The sequence below is a fragment of the Hyla sarda genome, chromosome 2 (genome assembly GCF_029499605.1).
Source record: "Hyla sarda isolate aHylSar1 chromosome 2, aHylSar1.hap1, whole genome shotgun sequence".
In the NCBI taxonomy this organism is placed as follows: Eukaryota; Metazoa; Chordata; class Amphibia; order Anura; family Hylidae; genus Hyla; species Hyla sarda.
Genome location: NC_079190.1, coordinates 370,410,071 through 370,431,542, shown reverse-complemented (window position 1 = coordinate 370,431,542; position 21,472 = coordinate 370,410,071). Strand labels below are relative to the sequence as shown.

The window sequence follows — 21,472 nt, the reverse complement described above, 5'->3', positions numbered from 1 at the left end:
GCAATATGCTCTATCAATGAAGTGCCCAAATAATACCATACATTTTCTCATCAATTGATAATATAATCATGAATAGTTGCCACAGTGCACTAAGTACATCAAACAGAGATAGTATAAGGTATAGCAAACCACAAACGGAGAAACAGCAGGATGTATAATACTTGGGACAGGATCACCAAAAGAACCCCTGTAACAGAGCTCATATTCAGGTGCAAAAGCCTCTACTTTAAAGGGATACTCCGCCCCTAGACATCTTATCCTCTATCCAAAGGATAGGGGATAAGATGTCTGATCGCAGGGGCCCTGCTGCTGGGGACCCCCACGATCTCCCTTATTCACCCGCCGTTTGTTTAGCTTGTCAGGTGCAGTGTCGGAGGCTCGGGAAGTTACGACCACTCCCCCTCAATGTAAGCCCATTGGTCTTGCATTGAGGGGGCATGGTCGTGATGTCACAAGCGGGGCGTGACCGTGATGTCACAAGCCTCCGCCCCGCATCGCCAGTGAAGAACATTTGTGAAGAACATTTTGGGTATCTCGATTGTTCATCAGTATGCCGTCGCAGTGTGTGATGCACTGTTGTGACATAACCAGAACTCACAACTTTACAACAGTTAGGATGGAGGTAACCAGCTGGGTTTGGCACTCAATAATATATTGACCAGTACCATATGTGCTGCCTAATCCACAAGGTATGCCTCTGAATTTATAAACAGGCAAACAGATGTTTGTTCTGTAGGATCTCATATATATCCAACATAAAATAACTGATGACAAATGAAGTTATTCCCTCGAGAAGCAATGCTGGCTGTGTGGCTCAATACTAGAATTCTATATGACCTTCTTGAAAAAGGATCTGTCAAGTGTATGTGTTATAAGCGAGATGTGACAACCAACATGACTGCCCTATCTGTTGTCATGAAGAGAACAGATATTCGGTTTATGCCAAATTGTAAAACAATTTATATTTTAATATTTCAATTTCCTCAATAAAATGACCAGTGGAGATGCCAATAAAAATGGCCTTACCATTAAAGGAAAACAAGGGTGTGTGTTGGCGCAGGTGTTAGCGCAATCCACATTTGGCAAAAACGATGAAGTTGCTGGGGTGGCAACTGAGATGCCAACATCATGATCCAACCACTGACCCCATTGCATGAACATAACAGATCTACCATCATCCAGTGTTAACTCTTTAGAGACTTTAACAATTTCATTTGATACCTCACGTGCCTGTTGAAAATAAAAGGTCATGTTACAGGTGTGGCAAGGGAAGAAATCATAAGCTGGGACTCCATACAACTTTTGTGTAAAATTTTTTGGCCAGAAAAAAAAAACACCTAAAAAAACTGCAGTTTTAGTGTGTTTTTTATTTATTTATTTTTTGAAAAATAGTGGGATTTCATTGCAGTTTTTCACTTATGTTTTTTTTTCATTACAAGTCCTGTGCTTATTTCATCATATGATTCAAACTTTTGCATGCCAAAGTTTCCTGAAAAAATGCAATGCCTTCAACATGCTTTGATTTTGAAAAACTATCCCTGACCCTACCATACAGCAAGTGTGGCTTTCTTGGCCATTTATCCAAAATAAAGCCAAGTGGAATCCCAGTCTAACATCAATAACATAAGACTGCTGAATGGCTGCTCCCGCCAAACTGCATACAGTTTTGAAGGTGTTTTTCGAGTTCAGCAAATCAATGCAAACTTAAAGGGGTACTCCGCCCCTAGACATCGTATCCCCTGTCCAAAGGATAGGGGGTAAGATGACTGATTGCGGGGGTCCTGCCGCTGGGGACCCCCGTGATCTCCCTGCTTCACCCAGTGTTCGTTTAGAGCATTGGGTACAGTGCCAGAGGCTGGAGACATCACGGGCCACGCCCCGCTCATGGCCATGCCCCCTCAATGTAAGTCTCTGGGAGGGGGTGTGGCGGCCGTCACGCTCCCTCCCATAGACTTGCATTGAGGAGGCGTGGCCATGATGTCACAAGCTTCCACCCTGCATCGCCAATCATCCGGCACGGAACAAAGTTCGCTCCATGCACCTGATGTCTACGGTGATGCAGCCGAGATCCTGGGGGTCCCCAGTGGGATGACCCTGCAATCAAACATCTTATCCCCTGGTCTTTATATAGGGAATAAGATGTCTAGGGGAGGAGTACCCCTTTAAATACATAAACTTTTTAAAATGAAAAGTCATACAGTTTTGCAACACACTTGGTCTTGTGATCGCTTCTTGCAGTCATTCAATAGGAATCTTAGTAGGGCCAATTTCACATTAATGTATTACAAGCACATTTATGCGTTATTATGACTGCAAGTCCCAAGCAACCTTACACACAACATAAAATCAGGAAAATTATCAATTTTGGTAATTTCGTGTGACCATCTTTTAAAATGTATATATTAACAATTATTTGCAATGGCCAACCAGTGATTGACTATTGTCTGCCAAAAGTGAAATCCTTTAAGTTATATATATATATATTTTTTTTTTATGATTGGTTGGCTGAAAATACAAGTGTATAACATGGTTAGCTGAATTTGAAAACTTTTTGTAATTTTTTCCCACTGATCGGCTAGTTTAGCCTGGCGTGTTGCTACATATATTCTTACAGTATAGTGTACATAGTTTACACAGAATTAGAAACTATGGTCCAGAAAGAACATATTGGAGTGAATTGTAACCCTCCAATTACCTTGCTGGCTCAAGTAAATAACTGAAAAAACTAATCGATACTAATTCCATCATTATACTCCTGCCAGACTTGGAAGATTCTCATAAGAAGTTATTCTTACCAAGGGTAGAGTAAACCCATTGATGGGACGGCTTTGAGTCCAGCCTCGTGGCAGTGATACACCATCCTCATATTCTGGGCTGAGAAGACGTCTGTAACCAGTGTTGGATACTCCAAGGATAGAATTCTTTCTGTAACAATAAAATGACACATATTGGGCCTTAATTGAGTAAGAGTGTTGGGTTTTTACTAGTGTGAAATGTTGTTTTTTCGACTTGTAGGATTCTGCTTTATGTACTATGGGGATTCACAAACTTACAAGTCGTGAACATTTTCTGACCAGTTTTTTCTTGGTGGAAATTTCAAGCCATTTATTCACAGGATTTTCTGTGAATTCAATGGTAAATAAAATAGGTTGGGTTGTGAAACCATGCCCCTGAGTGACTATGCGATTTTATGCGTGACGTCACACGGGGGCGGAGGCGTGACGTCACACGGCGCCGGCCTTGTGGTCGTCGGTAATCAGACCCGGAGTGAACACGCTCCGGGGACTGATTATAAACGGGGTGCCGCGTGCAAGATCCCGGGGGTCCCCAGCGGCGGGACTCCCGCGACCAGGCATCCTTTGGATAGGGGATAAGATATCTAAGCACCGGAGAACCCCTTTAATCTCTCTCTCCCTCTCTCTCTCTCTTTCTCTCCCTCTCTTTTTCTCTCTCTCTTTCTCTCTCTCTCTCTCTCTCTCTCTCTCTCCTCCTAAACAAATTAAAAGTCATTACTCTCTTTATATTAAGAAGTCCCTTACCTGTTATTACATTCTCCAGTAATGCTGCGGTAGGGGGAGGGTTCACATACTTTTGGCAGGTACTGATAGGCACATCCAGTCAGCTTGGAAATTATTTCATTTTGTTCTGCTGTTAGAAATTCTACAGAGTAACATAAGTAGATTAATAATAACTTGGCATTTCGCTCCATTACTAGTACAGCATCTATATTTTCTGGTTTAGTGTTTGAAAACAATGCAGTAATACTTTTAATCAATCAGTCAAAGGGGTACTTCCCCCCCCTAGACATCTTCTCCCCTACCCAAAGGATAGGGGATAAGATGTCTAGGGGGGGGAGTACCCCTTTAAGGCAGTCCTGTTGTAACTCTTCAATACCTGATACATTTTTGGCCTGGGGGTAATTAATTTTCAGCTTCTCAGAGATGAGCCAACGGGTCACATCCAAGTAATCTGCTGACCGGATGACATTTCTAGTGGCTCCTGCAGCTTGTTTGAAGAATGCCATTATATCGGAAAGTCGTGCAGCTTCCCTTTTTGATTGTATCTTTAAACTGAAAATACATTGAAATTGTGTGGATTACCAACATTTTAACACAAAAATGATCTAGAATATCATATATTCTTGTGTATAATCTGTGTGCTCATTCACATCACATTTTGAGGCATATCCCCACTGGAATTGCGCCGCACCCCATACATTTTAATGAGTCAGCTAGTGACTCAATTTTGGGCTGTATCCAGTTTTGTTGCCGGATTGACAACCGTGGTCTCCTATGGTTTCGGTCCAGCAACAAAACCGTTTACAGTACAAAAATGAGCCGACCAGAGTCACTGGCTGACTCTGTCCTGCTCATTCAAATAAATGGGGTGCAGCATGGGTCTGGCGGGGGTACACCAGTGGCCGGTTTTCAAATACTCCTCCTGGATCCGGCTGCTGGATCCCCAAAATATTATGTGAGTGCACCCTGACCTGATTAATCCTGTTTATGATGATAAACTTATTAACATATATTTATATGTAAAAGTCTGAAAGTTAAGTGTTGATAAAAGTGTACCGAACAGATGGCACTGTGTTTTGCAATGAATTACAAAGTATATTACAATAGGTGGCAATTGAATAAAGAAGGGGTTACTGATGCATTAGCTTTGCAAGGTGCTATAAGCAGATAGGAAAGAAACAGCAGCAGCACAGCATAGAAGGAGTTACACTAAGCACTGAACTGATGCTGAGAAGTTAAAGGGAGGGAAGGTGGAGATTACACTACAGCATTGTGGGCATACAGCTACACTGGTACACTTTTATTTGCCCAAGGGCAACTGCCTAAAGCTTTATGGGTATTCACATATTATAGGAAAGCCTGGATTTACCTTTATGAACAGCATGGATCATCTTAAACAGGGAAACTATCTCAGCTTGCAAGTATATGGCCCAGAATCTTCTTCCCTATTTATCTCCTCTGCACATAGCATGTGCTAAGCCCTGCCCCCACTTCCTATGTTCTGTTCTGGTCTGCTGGTTACTAGAGACAGATTTCCCTTAACAACAGACACTAAACAGCAGAGTTCAGAGAAGTGAGGCACTTAGTGACCACTTAAGGGCTGTTTTTTTTCTTGGGTCAGGAGTTTCTTTTTACAAATGATTTGCACATATTAGGAATTGCATTGGCTATTACATGGAAGGAAGTTATTTAAAAATAACAGTAACCACTTAAAGGCCCATTAACATGATGGTAAATTTTACCACCCCCTTTACACGTGGTCATCAACTGGCGTATCACAGTCTAAATCAGTACCTGGCAGGAAGGGGGGCATTTCAATGCATCTATATTATCATATTTACTGTCAGGAGTAGATTAAACAAGGGCCTGGCAAACAAAGTATCACCTGGAAGCCAGAAGGACTGGGATTTCAATTAATTGTAGGGGCAGATTTGGGTTCTGATTTATTTTATTTGCCTGCTCTGGGGTCTATGTCACTGTAAGCCTTTGGATTTGGGGTCTTAATTTATTTAGGAGTCTAAACTGGGGTCTATATTTCTTTAAGAGTATGTGTTCTTAATTAATTTAGGGTCTGGTTTGGTTTTACCACCAACAAAATAATAAATTGTGATGTAAATAATTTGGGAACTTTTAACCAAAAGTCATCTTTACTGTTGATGTCCAGCTTGGACCTGCCCTTCTTTTGACCCAGACCTTTATTTAAACTAGTTGTGTACCCTTGTCATAAAGGGCCTCTGTGTCTGAGCCCAGAGGTCATTACCCAAGGGCATGTTTACACAGTTAAAATCTGGGGGAATTTATCGTTGGTTTTACACTTTTTTTGTGATAAAAAGTTACAGATTTTTGAACAGTTGGATCAAACAGTCACACATTTTTGAGCAAGTCATTTAGACATTCAGTCATTTGTAATAGTTGTTTTTCAAGTTCTGCCTGTGCGTACATCAAAAGTACATCCCCCAGATTGTTCACATTCTTCATGAACAGCAAAGCAGTTTAGATGTATAAAATCTGTCTAAAAAAACAGCCCCAAAGACTATTTTAGGGTGTTTTTTTCAAGCTGGTTTTTTGGTACTTTTATTGGTGTGGTGTTTGTTTCATACAAAAAAGAGCACCAACATGGACATGAACCTCGTCAAACATAGAACTAATTATTTTTGACTTTCCAATTCATTTAAAAGGAAAAAGAGAAAAAAGCCCAAGGATAGGGTTACACATAGCATATATACGCAGCACAATTTACTGTGTGCAAAATCTGCTGTGCAGCTGGAAATGTGCTGCATATTCTTCTATGAGCAGACACCTGGTGTAAGTCCTGTGTGTGCAGTAAGGTTTGGCCCGTTGCCACCGGGTAGCTCTGTGTGTCTGCTCATAGCAGAATAAGCAGCATATATCTTGCTACACAGCATGAAATACACTTAGTATACGCTACGTGTGACCCCACCCTAAATGTAAAATCCCTCCAAATTATTTTCATGCAGAAAAAACACATGTAATGTATCCAGTTCTTTTTTTTAAGTTATTAATGGGAGACCTATAAAAGATGGAAGCTGGCTTTCATGCAAAAAATAACAAAGTTTTTAGGAAATAAATATTCACCCCCCCCCCCTCAAAAACTATGCTTATTTTGTCCATGTGAACATGCCCTAGGACAATGACATTGCACCACATGAGGGTGGCCATTGACATATCATAAAACAATAGCTGTCTTGTGATACATCCTATCTATAGTAATCTTACTTCGTCCTTGTCTGGAAGTATGCAGAGTCCACTAGGTTCTTGGCGTCTTTGACAGACTGCATGATAACATGATCGTGCACAGCGTTTTCTTCATCTTAAAAAATAAAGATCAGTCAGAAAATACAATGCACACTGGAAAAAAATCAACATGTTTTTAGAGATTTCCAATTCTGAATAACTCAGTTGTATACAATAGGCTGCACAATAAAGTACAATGTACATGTCCTATAACCAACCGCGTGTTGTCTGGTAAGTTAAACGAATGGAGATTGAGTTGTCAAACAAAAACTAAGTAAAATCCAGAACCTGTAGGCTGAGATTTAGTTTTTTTTTTGCTACATCAACAATTTCTGTTGCAGACTTGTAATGAATGATAATGAGGGAGAAAAGGGGCAAAAGCAGATCAGCCAATGATACAATGACAATCCAATAGAGTAGAAGATAAAAAAATTTAAAAAAACACGGCACTCACCTTTTTCCTGCTGTTCATATTACCTCTTTATTGAAGCATGGCAGGTAAAACAGACTTAAAGGGGTACTCCAGTGGAAAACATTTTATTTTTTTTTTTAAATCAACTGGTGCCAGAAAGTAAAACAGATTTGTAAATGACTTCTATTAAAAAATCTTTACCCTTCCAGTACTTTTTAGCAGTTGTTTGCTACAATTCTTTTCTTTTTGAATTCCTATTTTGTCTTGTCCACAGTGCTCTCTGCTGACACATCTGTCCGTGTCAGGAACTGTCCAGAGCAGCATAGGGGATTTTCTCCTGCTCTGGACAGTTCCTGATACGGGCATCAGGTGTCAGCAGAGAGCACTGTGGAGAAGACAAAAAATAAATTCAAAAAGAAAAGAATTCCTCAGTAGCATAAAAAGTACTGGAAGGGTAAAGATTTTTTAATAGAAATCATTTACAAATCTGTTTAACTTACTGGCACCAGTTGATTTAAAAAAAAATATATAATGTTTTCCACCGCAGTACCCCTTTAAACGGGCTTATAAAGCAACAGAACATTTTATACTATATAGCATGAGGCCAGAGGAATAGCTGAATATAGCACAAAATAGTCCATTGCATTATATGCCCCTGCAAATCTGTTTCACCTGCCATGTCGATATGTATAGTGAAGAAGTGATGTGAACAGCAGCAAAAAGGGTGAGTACCTTGTTTCTTTATCTTGTATTCCATTGGATTAATATTAACATTGCACCTTATAGGAGCACAACACCAATAACTTACTTTGACTGGGGAGTTCAGGAAAAAGGTGCTTGTCTTAGGAAAGTAGTGTGTAGTGCCCATGCCTGACATTCTATACACTTACCTTGCAACCATGATAACACCACAATAAACTATGTTGGGATTATAAAATAATGTTTGGCTTTATAGCTGTCGCATATCAGATCAACCTGTCTATTTTGATGAGATTGATCAACTCTAACATATATAAGCCTCATGTAAAAGAATAACGGAAGGCGCTCACAATCAGATGCTATGCAGGACTTCTTTATTTGGGGGTGCATAAAATATCAACAGGCTATCTTTAAAAAAAACGCTTTCACGTAAGAGAGTATCCCAATACAGTCTTAGAAGAGGCTATGACTAGAGCACAAAATCAAACTACAAGGTGGGCCATTTATATGGATACACCTTAATAAAATGGGAATGGTTGGTGATATTAACTTCCTGTTTGTGGCACATTAGTATATGTGAGGGGGGAAACTTTTCAAGATGGGTGGTGACCATGGCGGCCATTTTGAAGTCAGCCATTTTGAATCCAACTTTTGTTTTTCAATAGGAAGAGGGTCATGTGACACATCAAACTTATTGGGAACTTCACAAGAAAAACCCTGATGTGCTTGGTTTTAAGGTCACTTTATTCTTTCATGAGTTATTTACAAGTTTCTGACCACTTATAAAATGTGTTCAATGTGCTGCCCATTGTGTTGGATTGTCAATGCAACCCTCTTCTCCCACTCTTCACACACTGATAGCAACACCGGAGGAGAAATGCTAGCATAGGCTTCCAGTATCCGTAGTTTCATGTGCTGCACATCTCGTATCTTCACAGCATAGACAATTGCCTTCAGATGACCCCAAAGATAAAAGTCTAAGGGGGCCCATTCTTCATCAATGGAAACCTCGAGGCCACTGGATAAGCGAAATTGCTACATGATTATGTGTTTCCCTCTTTATGCACTGACGCTGGCATGTTCCCTGAGTTTTTCCAGCAAGATGGTGCACCACCACATTATGGGTGTCAGGTCCGAGCATTCCTAGATGAACAGTTTCCTGGAAAGTGGATTGGTCGTCGTGGGCCAGTTAAATGGCCCCCAAGGTCTCCCGATCTGGCCCCCTTAGACTTTTATCTTTGGGGTCATCTGAAGGCAATTGTCTATGCTGTGAAGATATGAGACGTGCAGCACCTGAAACTACGGATACTGGAAGCCTGTGCTAGCATTTCTCCTGCAGAGTTTTCCCCCTCACATATACTAATGTGCCACAAACAGGAAGTTAATATCACCAACCATTCCCATTTTATTAAGGTGTGTCCATATAAATGGCCCACCCTGTAGAACAGAATTACTCAGAAGGCATAAAAATGTGAATAAGCAACAACAAAAATTTAAAGATAAAAATGTAAATGAAATTGAGGCTACTTCCTTTAAATTTAGTTTTGCATTCCAGTATAGCCCAATGGCAGAAAAAATAAAAAAAATCTATAAAAAATAAGTGGTTCCTGTTACAGAATGACACCGATCTTGCAGATTACACATTAAATTTTCCCTTGGTTACTTTAAAAAAATGCAAGAGTATTAAAGATCATCTTTTCACCAGTAAATTAAAATCATCCAACAAACAAGAAAATTGCCTAGGTCGAACACTCAGCCCTGGTAACTACCGCTGTGGGACTTGTAACTGGTGTGAATTTATTTGTACAGAAAAAAACACAAGTCTGGGTGGAGTGCCCATTACCTTTCGAGATGTGATATGTTGCAGAACAAATTATGTAGTATATGCCATTATGTGCACATGTAGAAGATTTTATATCGGTTGCACCATTAGGGCTATGCATACTCGATTCAGAGAGCATATAGCATCGTGAAAACCGGAAAAGGCTCTCCGAGGCTCATATCACATATAAATGAGGCACATTGGGGCTCTTCAACAGACCTAACCTTCTTCGGAATTGAACAAGTTACTCACTCAGAAATTATTGATAAACGCAAGGCTCTTTTACAATGTGAGGCCAAATAAAGGTCTAGGTCTGAATGACCAGCTAGACCTGAGCGTTCTCTCTTGAGAATCCACGGCTTCGATATATATTTGCTCGAAAATTAAGAAAAGCATTATGCTAGAGCTTTACCGCAATGAATATATTACAAGTACTGATGTCTATTCTTGTTTTTAAATATTTAATTTTTAAGATGTTAACGCCCTTACCTGGGAGCGTCATAGGTCAGATGGTATTTACCTGACCAGCCGCTTCAAGGTAGGCGTGGTCTGAAGAAACACTGTTTGGCAGGCGCCAAATGGCTATTACATTCTACTTGTCTAACCCGACCTAGCGTCCTGCTGTTGATATTTTATGCACCCCAAATAAAGAAGTCCTGCACAGCATCTAATCGTGAGTGCCTTCCGTTATTCTTTTACATGAGGATTGAAAACTGCATTTCTATTACTGAGAAAGAGCACCACATTTTATGTGCACACACCTGTGCTTCATGGCTCTGATAGTTAATGGATTGGGATGTTACATGGAGTCTTAACTATTCAGTTAGTGCCGATCACTTTTTATACTTGACTTAACATATATAAGGGGTGCCTCAACTGTTTGATTTTGGCATGTCCGCACCTTTCAGGTGATATCTGCCAAATGTGTTTGGCCACATGGCCACCTGAAAACAAATGTGTTACATTTACCTGAACACCCACAGAACGAGACTACCATTAGCTAATATTAGTAACACTCAATATAAACTTAAAAGGGTATTCCGGTTTAAAGAAATATTTTCACATGTTGCTGGGGCCGCAATGACAGTTAAAAAGAACCAATACTTCCCTCCCTCACTAAATGCTCCAGCTGCTACTTTCAAGCAGAATTAGATATGGGAACAGGAAATGAGGTCGGGATATGAGGAAGGGATATGAGGTCAGGATATGAGGTCGGGATATGAGCTTGGGATATGAGGTCGGGACATGAGGTCGGGATATGAGGAAGGGATATGAGGACGAGATATGAGGACGGGATATGAGGTCGGGATATGAGGCCGGGATATGAGGATGGGATATTGGGACGGGATATTGGGACGGGATATGAGGTCGTGATATGAGAACGGGATATGAGGTCGGGGTATGAGGATGGGATATGGGGACAGGATATGAGGTCGGGATATGAGGTCGAGATATGAGGTCGAGATATGGAACAGGATATGAAGGTGGAATATGAGGAGGAGATTTGAGGTCGGGATCTTAGGAGGGGATATGGGGTAAGTATTCCATAAATGGAATATGAGAACAAAAGCATCCTCCTTTGTTGCTTTTCCTCCCCCACAAGAGAAGGTAGGAAAAACCGCGCAGCGCCGGGTACACAGCTAACATATGCAGTGGGGCAAAAAAGTATTTAGTCAGCCACCAATTGTGCAAGTTCTCCCACTTAAAAAGATGAGAGATGCCTGTAATTTTCATCATAGGTATACCTCAACTATGAGAAGCATAATGAGAAAAAAAAAATCCATAAAAAATCCATTAAAAAATCCATAAAAAATTGTCAAATTTTTAAAGAATATATTTCCAAATTATGGTGGAAAATAAGTATTTGGTCACCTACAAACAAGCACGATTTCTTGCTCTCACAGACCTGTAACTTCTTCTTTAAGAGTCTCCTCTGTCCTCCACTCGTTGCTTGTATTAATGGCACCTGTTTGAACTTTTTTATCAGTATAAAAGACACCTGTCCACAACCTCAAACAGTCACATTCCAAACTCCACTATGGCCAAGACCAAAGGGCTGTCAAAGGACACCAGAAACAAAATTGTAGACCTGCACCAGGCTGGGAAGACTGAATCTGCAATAGGCAAGCAGCTTGGTGTAAAGAAATCCACTGTGGGAGCAATTATTAGAAAATGGAAGACACACAAGACCACTGATAATCTCCCTCGATCTGGGGCTCCACGCAAGATCTCACCCCGTGGTGTTAAAATGATCACAAGAACAGTGAGCAAAAATCCCAGAACCACACAGGGGGACCTAGTGAATGACCTGCAGACAGCTGGGACCAAAGTAACAAAGGCTACCATCAGTAACACACTACGCCACCAGGGACTCAAATCATGCAGTGCCAGACGTGGCCCACTGCTTAAGCCAGTACATGTCCAGGCCCGTCTGAAGGTTGCTAGAGAGCATTTGGATGATCCAGAAGAGTATTGGGAGACTGTCATATGGTCAGATGAAACCAAAGTTGAACTTTTTGGTAAAAACTCAACTCGTCGTGTTTGGAGGAGAACAAATGCTGAGTTGCTTCCAAAGAACACCATATCTACTGTGAAGCATGGGGGTGGAAACATCATGCTTTGGGGCTTTTTTTTGCTAAGGGACCAGGACAATCCATGTAAAGGAAAGAATGAATGGGGCCATGTATCATGAGATTTTGAGTGAAAACCTTCCATCATCAAGAGCATTGAAGATGAAACGTGGCTGGGTCTTTCAGCATGACAATGATCCCAAACACACCACCCGGGCAACAAAGGAGTGGCTTTGTAAGAAGCATTTCAAGGTCCTGGAGTGGCCTAGCCAGTCTCCAGATCTAAACCCTATAGAAAACCTTTGGAAGGAGTTGAAAGTCTGTGTTGCCCAGCGACAGCCCCAAAACATCACTGCTCTAGAGGAGATCGGCATAGAGGACTGGACCAAAATACCAGCAACAGTGTGTGACCTTGCCAACAAAGGGTATATACAAAGCAACATTGCCAACAAAGGGTATATAACAAAGTATTGAGACAATGTGATTTAATGGATTTTTTTTCTCATTATGTCTCTCATAGTTGAGGTATACCTATGATGAAAATTACAGGTCTCTCTTCTTTTTAAGTGGGAGAACTTGCACAATTGTTGGCTGACTAAATACTTTTTTGCCCCACTGTATATAAAACTCAATGTATATGTGTGTGTGTATGTTCCAGCATCACGTTCAAACAGCTAAAGATATTGCCATAAAACTTGGTACACATGTTACTCATATGTCAACTAAAAATATAGGATAGTTAAATTAACCGTTACCCACCCTCATTTGCGAGGGTTGGGTATTTTTTAATGTCCCATACAATTCTATGGGAAATATATGTTACTGCATAAATTCCAAAGGGCTGGAGATATTTTGAAAATACTTGGTCACATGTTACTTGTCCACTAAAAATATAGGATAGTTCATTTCACCCTAACCTACTCCCATTTATGAGGGTCAGGGTTTTTGTTTAACCCCTTAAGGACCAATGCAAATAAACCTGTACGCCCCTGAAAGACCAGGCCTGTTTTTTCAAATCGGGGATGTCTGTCTTTATTAGAGAATAACTCTGGTAACGTTTTGCCAATCACGATAATTCTGACATTGTTTTTTTATCACAAGTTGTCCTTCATGTACATAGTAAAAGTAAGCCGATATCATTTGTAGTTTTTTTTTACAATGCAAAATATCATGACATTTTTACAAAAATTAAGATTTTTTGCTATTTTAACACTAATTGGAGACAGTTAAGGCTCCTGATGGATATATCCGCCATGTTGTGGGAATAAGCACCCGCTCATGGCGAATATATCCATTACTGCTGCGGCTGGGTAGCTCAGTGTGTCCGCTCATGACTGCTGGCGGAAAATCCGCCGCTATGAGTGGACGCACAAAGCTACCCAGCCGCAGCAGCGAGCTCATTACCGTGACTGCTGCATAATGTGTAGGATCACGTGGCGGACATCCGCAGCATATTACATGCTGCGGATGTCCGCCAATGCGATCCTACACATTATGCTTTTTTTTTATTAGATTCACTTAATAAATGTATTTTTAATATATATATATATATATATTTTTTTTACACTTTTATTACATTTTTATTTATTTTTACACTTTTATTTTATTTATTTATTTTTACACTTTTTAATGCTTTGGAATACTTAGTATGCCAAAGCATTGCAGTTATATGCTGCCTGCCAGTTTTCACTAGCAGGCAGCATATTTCACTAGCAGGCAATACCCAGGGCAGACCTGGGGGTCTTTGTAGGACTCCCGACTGCCCAGGTATGCAGCAGCACCCCGCGATGCTCCGGGGTGCTGCAGGAGAGACAGAGGGAGCTCCCTCCCTCTGTCAGAACTCCTTACAGCGCGCGGTCACTTCTGACCGCGGCTGTAGGGGTTAAACTGTTGGAAGTGAAGTGAACTTCACTCCCGGCAGTGCGGCCACACACAGCACCCCGCGATCGCGATGAGGGGTGCTGCAGAGGAGACAGAGGGAGTTCCCTCCCTCTGTCATAACACTTACAGCCCGCGGTCACTTCCGACCGCGGCTGTAAGGGTTAAAACTGCCGGGACCAAAGTTTACTTCGGTCCTGGCAGTGCAGCAGGGTCCCGGCTGTGTGATACAGCCGAGTCCCTGCCGCGATCTCGTGGGTGCACTGGGCAGCACCCACAAGAAGAATGGACGAGTATAGACGTCCATTTGCGGGAACAGCCGCCAACCTGGACGTCTATACTCGTCCATGGTCGTTATCGGGTTAAAGTCCCATGCATGTCTATGGGAAATGTACTGTTTATTCCAGCATAATTTCGTACGGCTAGAGATATTTTGATAATACTTGGTACACATATTACTTATATGTCAAATAAAAATATAGGATAATTAAATTAACCTTAACCTACCCCCTTATGTGAAGGATGGGGTTTTTGTTTCAAGTCCCATGCAAGTATATGAGACTTCCGGTGCCTTACTCCACAAGCTCTGCTTCTCCTGGTGAGTGCGTCAGTCCAGCTTGCAAGCCAAACCCTCCCCACATGCTATGCCCAATTTCTAAAAACCACGCCCACCCATTAAGCCACACCCTTTTATTTTCTATCCTTTTTGTACATCGGTCTGGTTTGCACATCATGGCCACGCCCACAAAGCCACACCCCCCTCTTCTATTTTTCGGCTTACAATATCTTTATCACAACTCAGCCCCACCTGAGGACACAATATGAGGACAGGATATGAGGACACAATATGAGGATGGCATATGAGGACAAGATATGAGATTGGCATATGAGGACAAGATATGAGGATAGGATATGAGGTCAGGAAAGAAGGTCGGGACAAGAGGTTTCGATATGACTTCGGGATTTAAGGTCATAATATGAGAATGGGATAAAAGGTCAGGATATGAGGACAAAATATGAGAACTGAATATGAGGTCGGGATATGGGGTCAGGATATGAGGACAAAAGCTTCCTCCTTTGTTGCTTTTCCTTCCCCACAAGGATGAGGTAGGAAAGAGGAGGCAACGCCGGGTCCTCAGCTAGTAGTAAATAAAAATAGCAGGTTTACAATTTTCTGTATAGGATATCAAATGTCAAAAGATCAATTTACAATTCTTCACTTGTTTCAACTAGGATGCTATAAGTGTAAAGGTTTTATAAAAAAAAAAATTAACATATAACTTACATAACATATATATATCATCTTAGCTTTAGTATTCTGTGCTGATAATTTTATTATATTATTTTATTTTATTATATTATCTCCAGAGGAAAAAATAGCTAAAAAGAGCATGTCTCACTCTGGAGGTCTCAGCAGGTCTGGGTGTTAAATGGACAGCCCTTTCTTAAAGGGGTACCCCCGTGGAAAACTTTTTTTTTTTTAAATCAACTGTTGCCAGAAAGTTAAACAGATTTGTAAATTACTTCTATTAAAAAATCGTAATATTTCCAGTACTTTTTAAGGGCTATATACTACAGAGGAAATGCTTATCTTTTTAGATTTCTCTGATGTCATGACCACAGTGCTCTCTGCTGACCTCTGCTGTCCATTTTAGGAACTGCCCAGAGCAGCATGTGTTTTTATGGGGATTTTCTCCTACTCTGGACAGCTCCTAAAATGGACAGCAGAGGTCAGCAGAGAGCACTGTGGTCATGACATCAGGGAAATCTAAAAAGAAAAGCATTTCCTCTGTAGTATATAGCCCTTAAAAGTACTGGAAGATTTTTTAATAAAAGTAATTTACAAATCTGTTTAATTTTCTGGCTCCAGTTGATTAAAAAAAAAAAAGTTTTCCACAGGAGTACCCCTTTAACAAACTGTAATGCAGTGTCCTCAGTTGATGCAAAACTCAAACTCCCAGCATGCCTTTTGCTTTCCGGGCATGTTGGGAGTTGTAGTTTTGCAATAGCTAGATACAAACTGTTTGGAATACACTCCTGTAAGGTTTTATTTGCCCTTTGTGACACAGCAGGGAAGCTGAACACATGCTGCTGGGTTTCTCCATAGATTACAGCTAATTGTTGGCAGCCCAGAATGGGAACACCCCATAATCATCTTATTGCTAGTAAACCCACATAACATGAAGTTTAACCTCTTAAGGACCAATGACGTTGTGGAACGTCATGGCACCCTGGGCTTTAAGGACCAATGACGTTCCACAACGTCATGGCGTTTTCCGGTCTCTGCCGCTCGCCGGGCAGAGATCGGAACCGGATGCCTGCTGAAATCCTTCAGCAGGCATCCAGGGCAAACGCCGAGGGGGCCATGTAGGCCCCCCATGTCGGCGATCGCCGCAAATCGCAAGGGAAATCGCCTTTGCAATCTGCGGCAATACCGGGCTGATCGGGTCTCTGGGACCCGATCGCCCGGTAATTTTGCATGATCCCGGCTGTCACAGACAGTCAGGACCATGCTGAAGACTAGGAGCGAGGTGGCAAGCATGCCACCTCCTCCGATCCCCTGCGATTCGTCGGTTAGTTAACCGACCAATCGCAGGGGGGGTTACTTCCTCCCGCCCTGCCCGGCCCCTGGAAGTCCGGAGAGGACGGGAGGAAGACCGGAGGATGCGCCAGGGGACGGGGGAGTGCTGAGGCCCGGCCCCGGTACTTACCTCGTCCCTGAAGACCCGGATCCTTGTGGCGGAGGCGACAGGTGAGTTGATCTTCAGCCGCGGTCGGGCCCTTTACAGCAATGCACGTCGCCGTAAAGCGACATGCATTGCTGTATTGGGACCCTGTATACTACAACTCCCAGCATGCCCAGACAGCCCTTGGCGTCTGGGCATGCTGGGACTTGCAGTTTTGCAACATATGGAGGTCCACAGTTTGAAGACCACTGTGCCCTTCCAGGTGTTGCAAAAGTACACATTCTCAGCATGCCCTTACTGTCCAGGCATGCTGGGAGTTGTAGTTCTGTAACATCTGGTCCTTCAGATGTTGCAGAACTACAACTCCCAGCATGCCTGGGCAGTTTTGGCATACTGGGAGTTGTAGTTTTGCAACATCTGGAGGTCCCCCCCCCCCCCCCCCTGTGAATGTACAGGGTACATTCACATGGGCAGGGGGCTTACAGTGAGTATCAGGCTGCAAGTTAGCGATGCAGCAAATTTTGCGCTGCAGCTCAAACTCGCAGCGGGAAACTCGCTGTAACCCCCCCGCCCATGTGACTGTACCCTAAAAACACAACACTACACTAAGACAAAAAAAAAGTAAAAAACACTACATATACACATACCCCTACACAGACCCCCTCCCCAATTAAAATGAAAAACATCTGGTACGCCACCCTTTTCAAAATGGAGCCTCCAGCTGTTGCAAAACAACAACTCCCAGTATTGCCGGACAGCCGTTGACTGTCCAGGCATGCTGGGAGTTTTGCAACAGCTGGAGGCACCCTGTTTGGGAATCACTGGCATAGAATACCCCTATGTCCACCCCTATGCAAATCCCTAATTCAGGCCTCAAATGCGCATGGCGCTCTCACTTTGGAGCCCTGTCGTATTTCAAGGCAACAGTTTAGGGTCACATATGGGGTATCGCTGTACTCAGGAGAAATTGCCTAACAACTTTTGTGGGGCTTTTTCTCCTTTTACCCCTTATGAAAAGGTGAAGTTGGGGGTGTACACCAGCATGTTAGTGTAAAAAAAAAATTTTTTTACACTAACATGCTGATGTTGCCCCATACTTTTCATTTTGACAAGAGGTAAAAGGGAAAAACACCCCCCAAAATTTGTAATGCAATTTCTCCCGACTACGCAGATACCCCACATGTGGGCGCAAAGTGCTCTGGGGGCGCACAACAAGGACCAGAAGGGAAAGTGCGCCATGTACTTTTGAGGTGATTTGCACAGGGGTGGTTGATTGTTACAGCGGTTTTGACAAACGCAAAAAAAACAAAACCCCACATGTGACCCCATTTCGGAAACTACACCCCTCACGGAATGTAATGAGGGGTGCAGTGAGAATTTACACCCCACAGGTGTCTGACGGATCTTTGGAACAGTGGGCTGTGCAAATTAAAAATTTTGTACAGCCCACTTTTCCAAAGATCTGACAGACACCAGTGGGGGGTAAATGCTCACTGTACCCCTTGTTATGTTCCTCAAGGGGTCTAGTTTCCAAAATGGTATGCCATGTGGGGGTTATTTTGCTGTCCTGGCACCATAGGGGCTTCCTAAATGCGACATGCCCTCCGAGCAAAATTTTCTCTCAAAAAGCCAAATATGACAACTTCTCTTCTGAGCATTGTAGTTCGCCCGTAGTGCGCTTCAGGTCCACTTATGGGGTACCTCCATACTCAGAAGAGATGGGGTTACACATTTTGGGGGGTATTTTCTGCTATTAACCCTTGCAAAAATGTGAAATTTGGGGGGGAAACACACATTTTAGTGGAATTTATTTTTTATTTTTTTTACGTATGTAAAAGTCGTGAAACACCTGTGGGGTATTAAGGCTCACTTTATTCCTTGTTACGTTCCTCAAGGGGTCTAGTTTCCAAAATGGTATGCCATGTGTTTTTTTTTTCCTCTTCTGGCACCATACGGGCTTCCTAAATGTAGCATGCGCCCCAAAAACCATTTCAGAAAAACGTACTCTCCAAAATCCCCTCGTCGCTCCTTCGCTTCTGAGCTTTCTACTGCGCCCGCCGAACAATTTAAATAGACATATGAGGTATGTGCTTTCTCGAGAGAAATTGGGCTACAAATATAAGTATACATTTTCTCCTTTTACCCCTTGTAAAAATTCAAAAATTGGGTCTACATGAACATGCAAGTGTAAAAAATGAAGATTGTGAATTTTCTCCTTCACTTTGCTGCTATTCCTGTGAAACACCTAAAGGGTTAAAACGCTGACTGAATGTCATTTTGAATACTTTGGGGGGTGCAGTTTTTATAATGGGGTCATTTATGGGGTATTTCTAAGATGAAGACCCTTCAAATCCACTTCAAACCTGAACTGGTCCCTGAAAAATTGTGCTTTTGGAAATTTTGAAGCCCTCTGGTGTCTTCTAAAAGTAAAAACACGTCATTTTTATGATGCAAACATAAAGTGGACATATTGTATATGTGAATAAAAAAAAAATTATTTGGAATATCCATTTTCCTTACAAGCAGACAGCTTCAAAGTTAGAAAAATGCAAAATTTTCTATTTTTTCATCAAATTTTGGAATTTTTCACTAAGAAAGGATGCAAGTATCGACAAAATTTTACCAATAACATAAAGTAGAATATGTCACTAAAAAACAATCTCGGAATCAGAATGATAGGTAAAAGCATCCCAGAGTTATTAATGCTTAAAGTGACAGTGGTCAGATGTTCAAAAAACGCTCTGGTCCTAAGGTGTAAAATGGCCTGGTCTTTAAGGGGCTAAAGCAAGTGTTCTATACATTTTCTTTGCTTCAAAGGGAATTTACATTAACAGATTCAAGCCAAATACTGAAACAAGTTCTTCTTTTCTAATCTGTTTCTATTTTCTGTTTTCATTTCACTAGTTGTACATTATTATGGGAGTAGTGTATTTTTTAATAGCATTTGAGCTGACTCTAATTATTTCTATTGGAGAGTTTTCTAGGCGTGAGGGGGGGGGGGGGGGTGAAATCTGAGCTCTGAGCTCCAGCTATTGTGAATAGTGTGATCCTTTCTTATCTATTCCTGCCTGTGACGATAAAGAGGAGATGCCTGCTTAAAGGGAATGTGTCACCATTTTATTTTATTTTTATAAATAAAATTATTCCGTAAAGATAAAGCATTTCATTTATGTATTTAGTTTAAGGACAATGTAGTTTTTATTTTATTTATTAATAAAGTGTGTACTGGGGGCTGCCATTACTGTAGCCTTTGTTTGGTGTCAGTTCACAACACTTACACAGTTGCTTTATGGCAGGCACAGGTCATAAGAAAGTTAAGACTGAGAGTGTCTCATAGAAAAGCATGGGCTGCTTACTGTACATGTGCATAGCACAGGCTAGGTGAAATGAAAGGGGGGTCAACCACCATTTTCTTGAAGTCCCTGAGGAGCAGTGACCTATCAAAAGACATCTAGTCTGTTCTTTACCACTCTTCAGACACCAACAAAATGGTGACAGTGGAAATGAAAAAACTACAAAACCCCCTCCCCCCTCTCATTTTGCACATAGACAGAGGAGAAAGGTAGACAGGCAAGGTCAAATTTGCAGCAGCCAGACAAGTTGCTTTCTTTCACAAGATTCCTCATGTTAGCTCCCTCTGCTGGTCAATAGTGGGAGATTTTATAAGTTATTATTCAATTTTTCATATTTTGTGACAAGTAGAATTTTTTTTATATTTCCAAAAATGTGAAAAATGTGAAAAAATTATTTAACCTCTAATAATAATAATAATCACATTTGGTGACACATTCCCTTTAAATTTTCTCTACCGAGCAGGAAATTTCAGCTTCTTCTTAGCCCTGAAATATTTTAGGATTATCTTATTATATAGATAGTAAAAATTAAAAGAAATAGAAAACAAAATCAAGATTTTTTTTAAATACTAAAACAAAAAAAAAACATGTTTAACATGAAAACTTGATTTAAATAATAGTTCATTTTCTGATGACACATTCTCTTTGATGGATGATGGTAATGGAACTGTAATTACTATGTAATTCTTCTTCTTTTCCATTTTTTAACCCTGATCCTTCCTGAATATAAAGACTTTCCTCTTTCTATTGCATTAATGGTTATTATGATAAGCCTTTAGGAGAGAACTGTAATTCAGACTGCATACTGTTTGTCCTGTGTATTAGCATTATTTAGATATAATCCTGTGAAGGAACATACAATGGGAGTGCTTATATAAAAATGTAGAAATATTACTTATTTTGTATTCATTCCAGTGCAGGTAGTTAATTTGCATTTTATTGTAACACAGCAACAAAGAAGAAAAAAACATACCTTGACTGGAAGCTGCATTTGTCTGGGTCACGACACTTGTTAACAGAAATACAACACAAATAAGTAGATAATTCATATTGAGACCTGAAAGAAAAAATACATTGGTATAACAATAGAGTCACTCAGTAGTGAGACACCTTGGATACTGAGCATCTCCTACCTTCCTTGTCCTGATGTAAAAGCTCTCCACTCATCTTGTTATTTATAGACATGGTTTTGAACAGGAATTAACCAAAGATACACCCCCATGGGCAGGCCCAGAAATATGGCAGCACATATTGATGGGATCCTGTCAGTAATAAAAA

General features: G+C 41.2%; 1 protein-coding gene across 1 annotated transcript in view; it reads right to left on the bottom strand.

Annotated features, from left to right (window-relative positions):
- LOC130357966 (myeloperoxidase-like) overlaps window positions 1-21,246 on the bottom strand; it is a 41,096-nt gene extending 19,850 nt beyond the window's left edge. Inside the window, exons 1-6 of the mRNA XM_056560755.1 lie at window positions 21,168-21,246; window positions 6,756-6,849; window positions 3,895-4,070; window positions 3,540-3,660; window positions 2,796-2,925; window positions 1,027-1,230 (exon numbers count right to left, since the gene is read on the bottom strand). Of these exons, the coding sequence (XP_056416730.1) occupies window positions 1,027-1,230; window positions 2,796-2,925; window positions 3,540-3,660; window positions 3,895-4,070; window positions 6,756-6,849; window positions 21,168-21,243 (801 nt within the window). The 5' untranslated portion in view covers window positions 21,244-21,246. The remainder of the gene's footprint in view (window positions 1-1,026; window positions 1,231-2,795; window positions 2,926-3,539; window positions 3,661-3,894; window positions 4,071-6,755; window positions 6,850-21,167) is intronic.
- Between the last annotated feature and the right edge of the window lie 226 nt (window positions 21,247-21,472).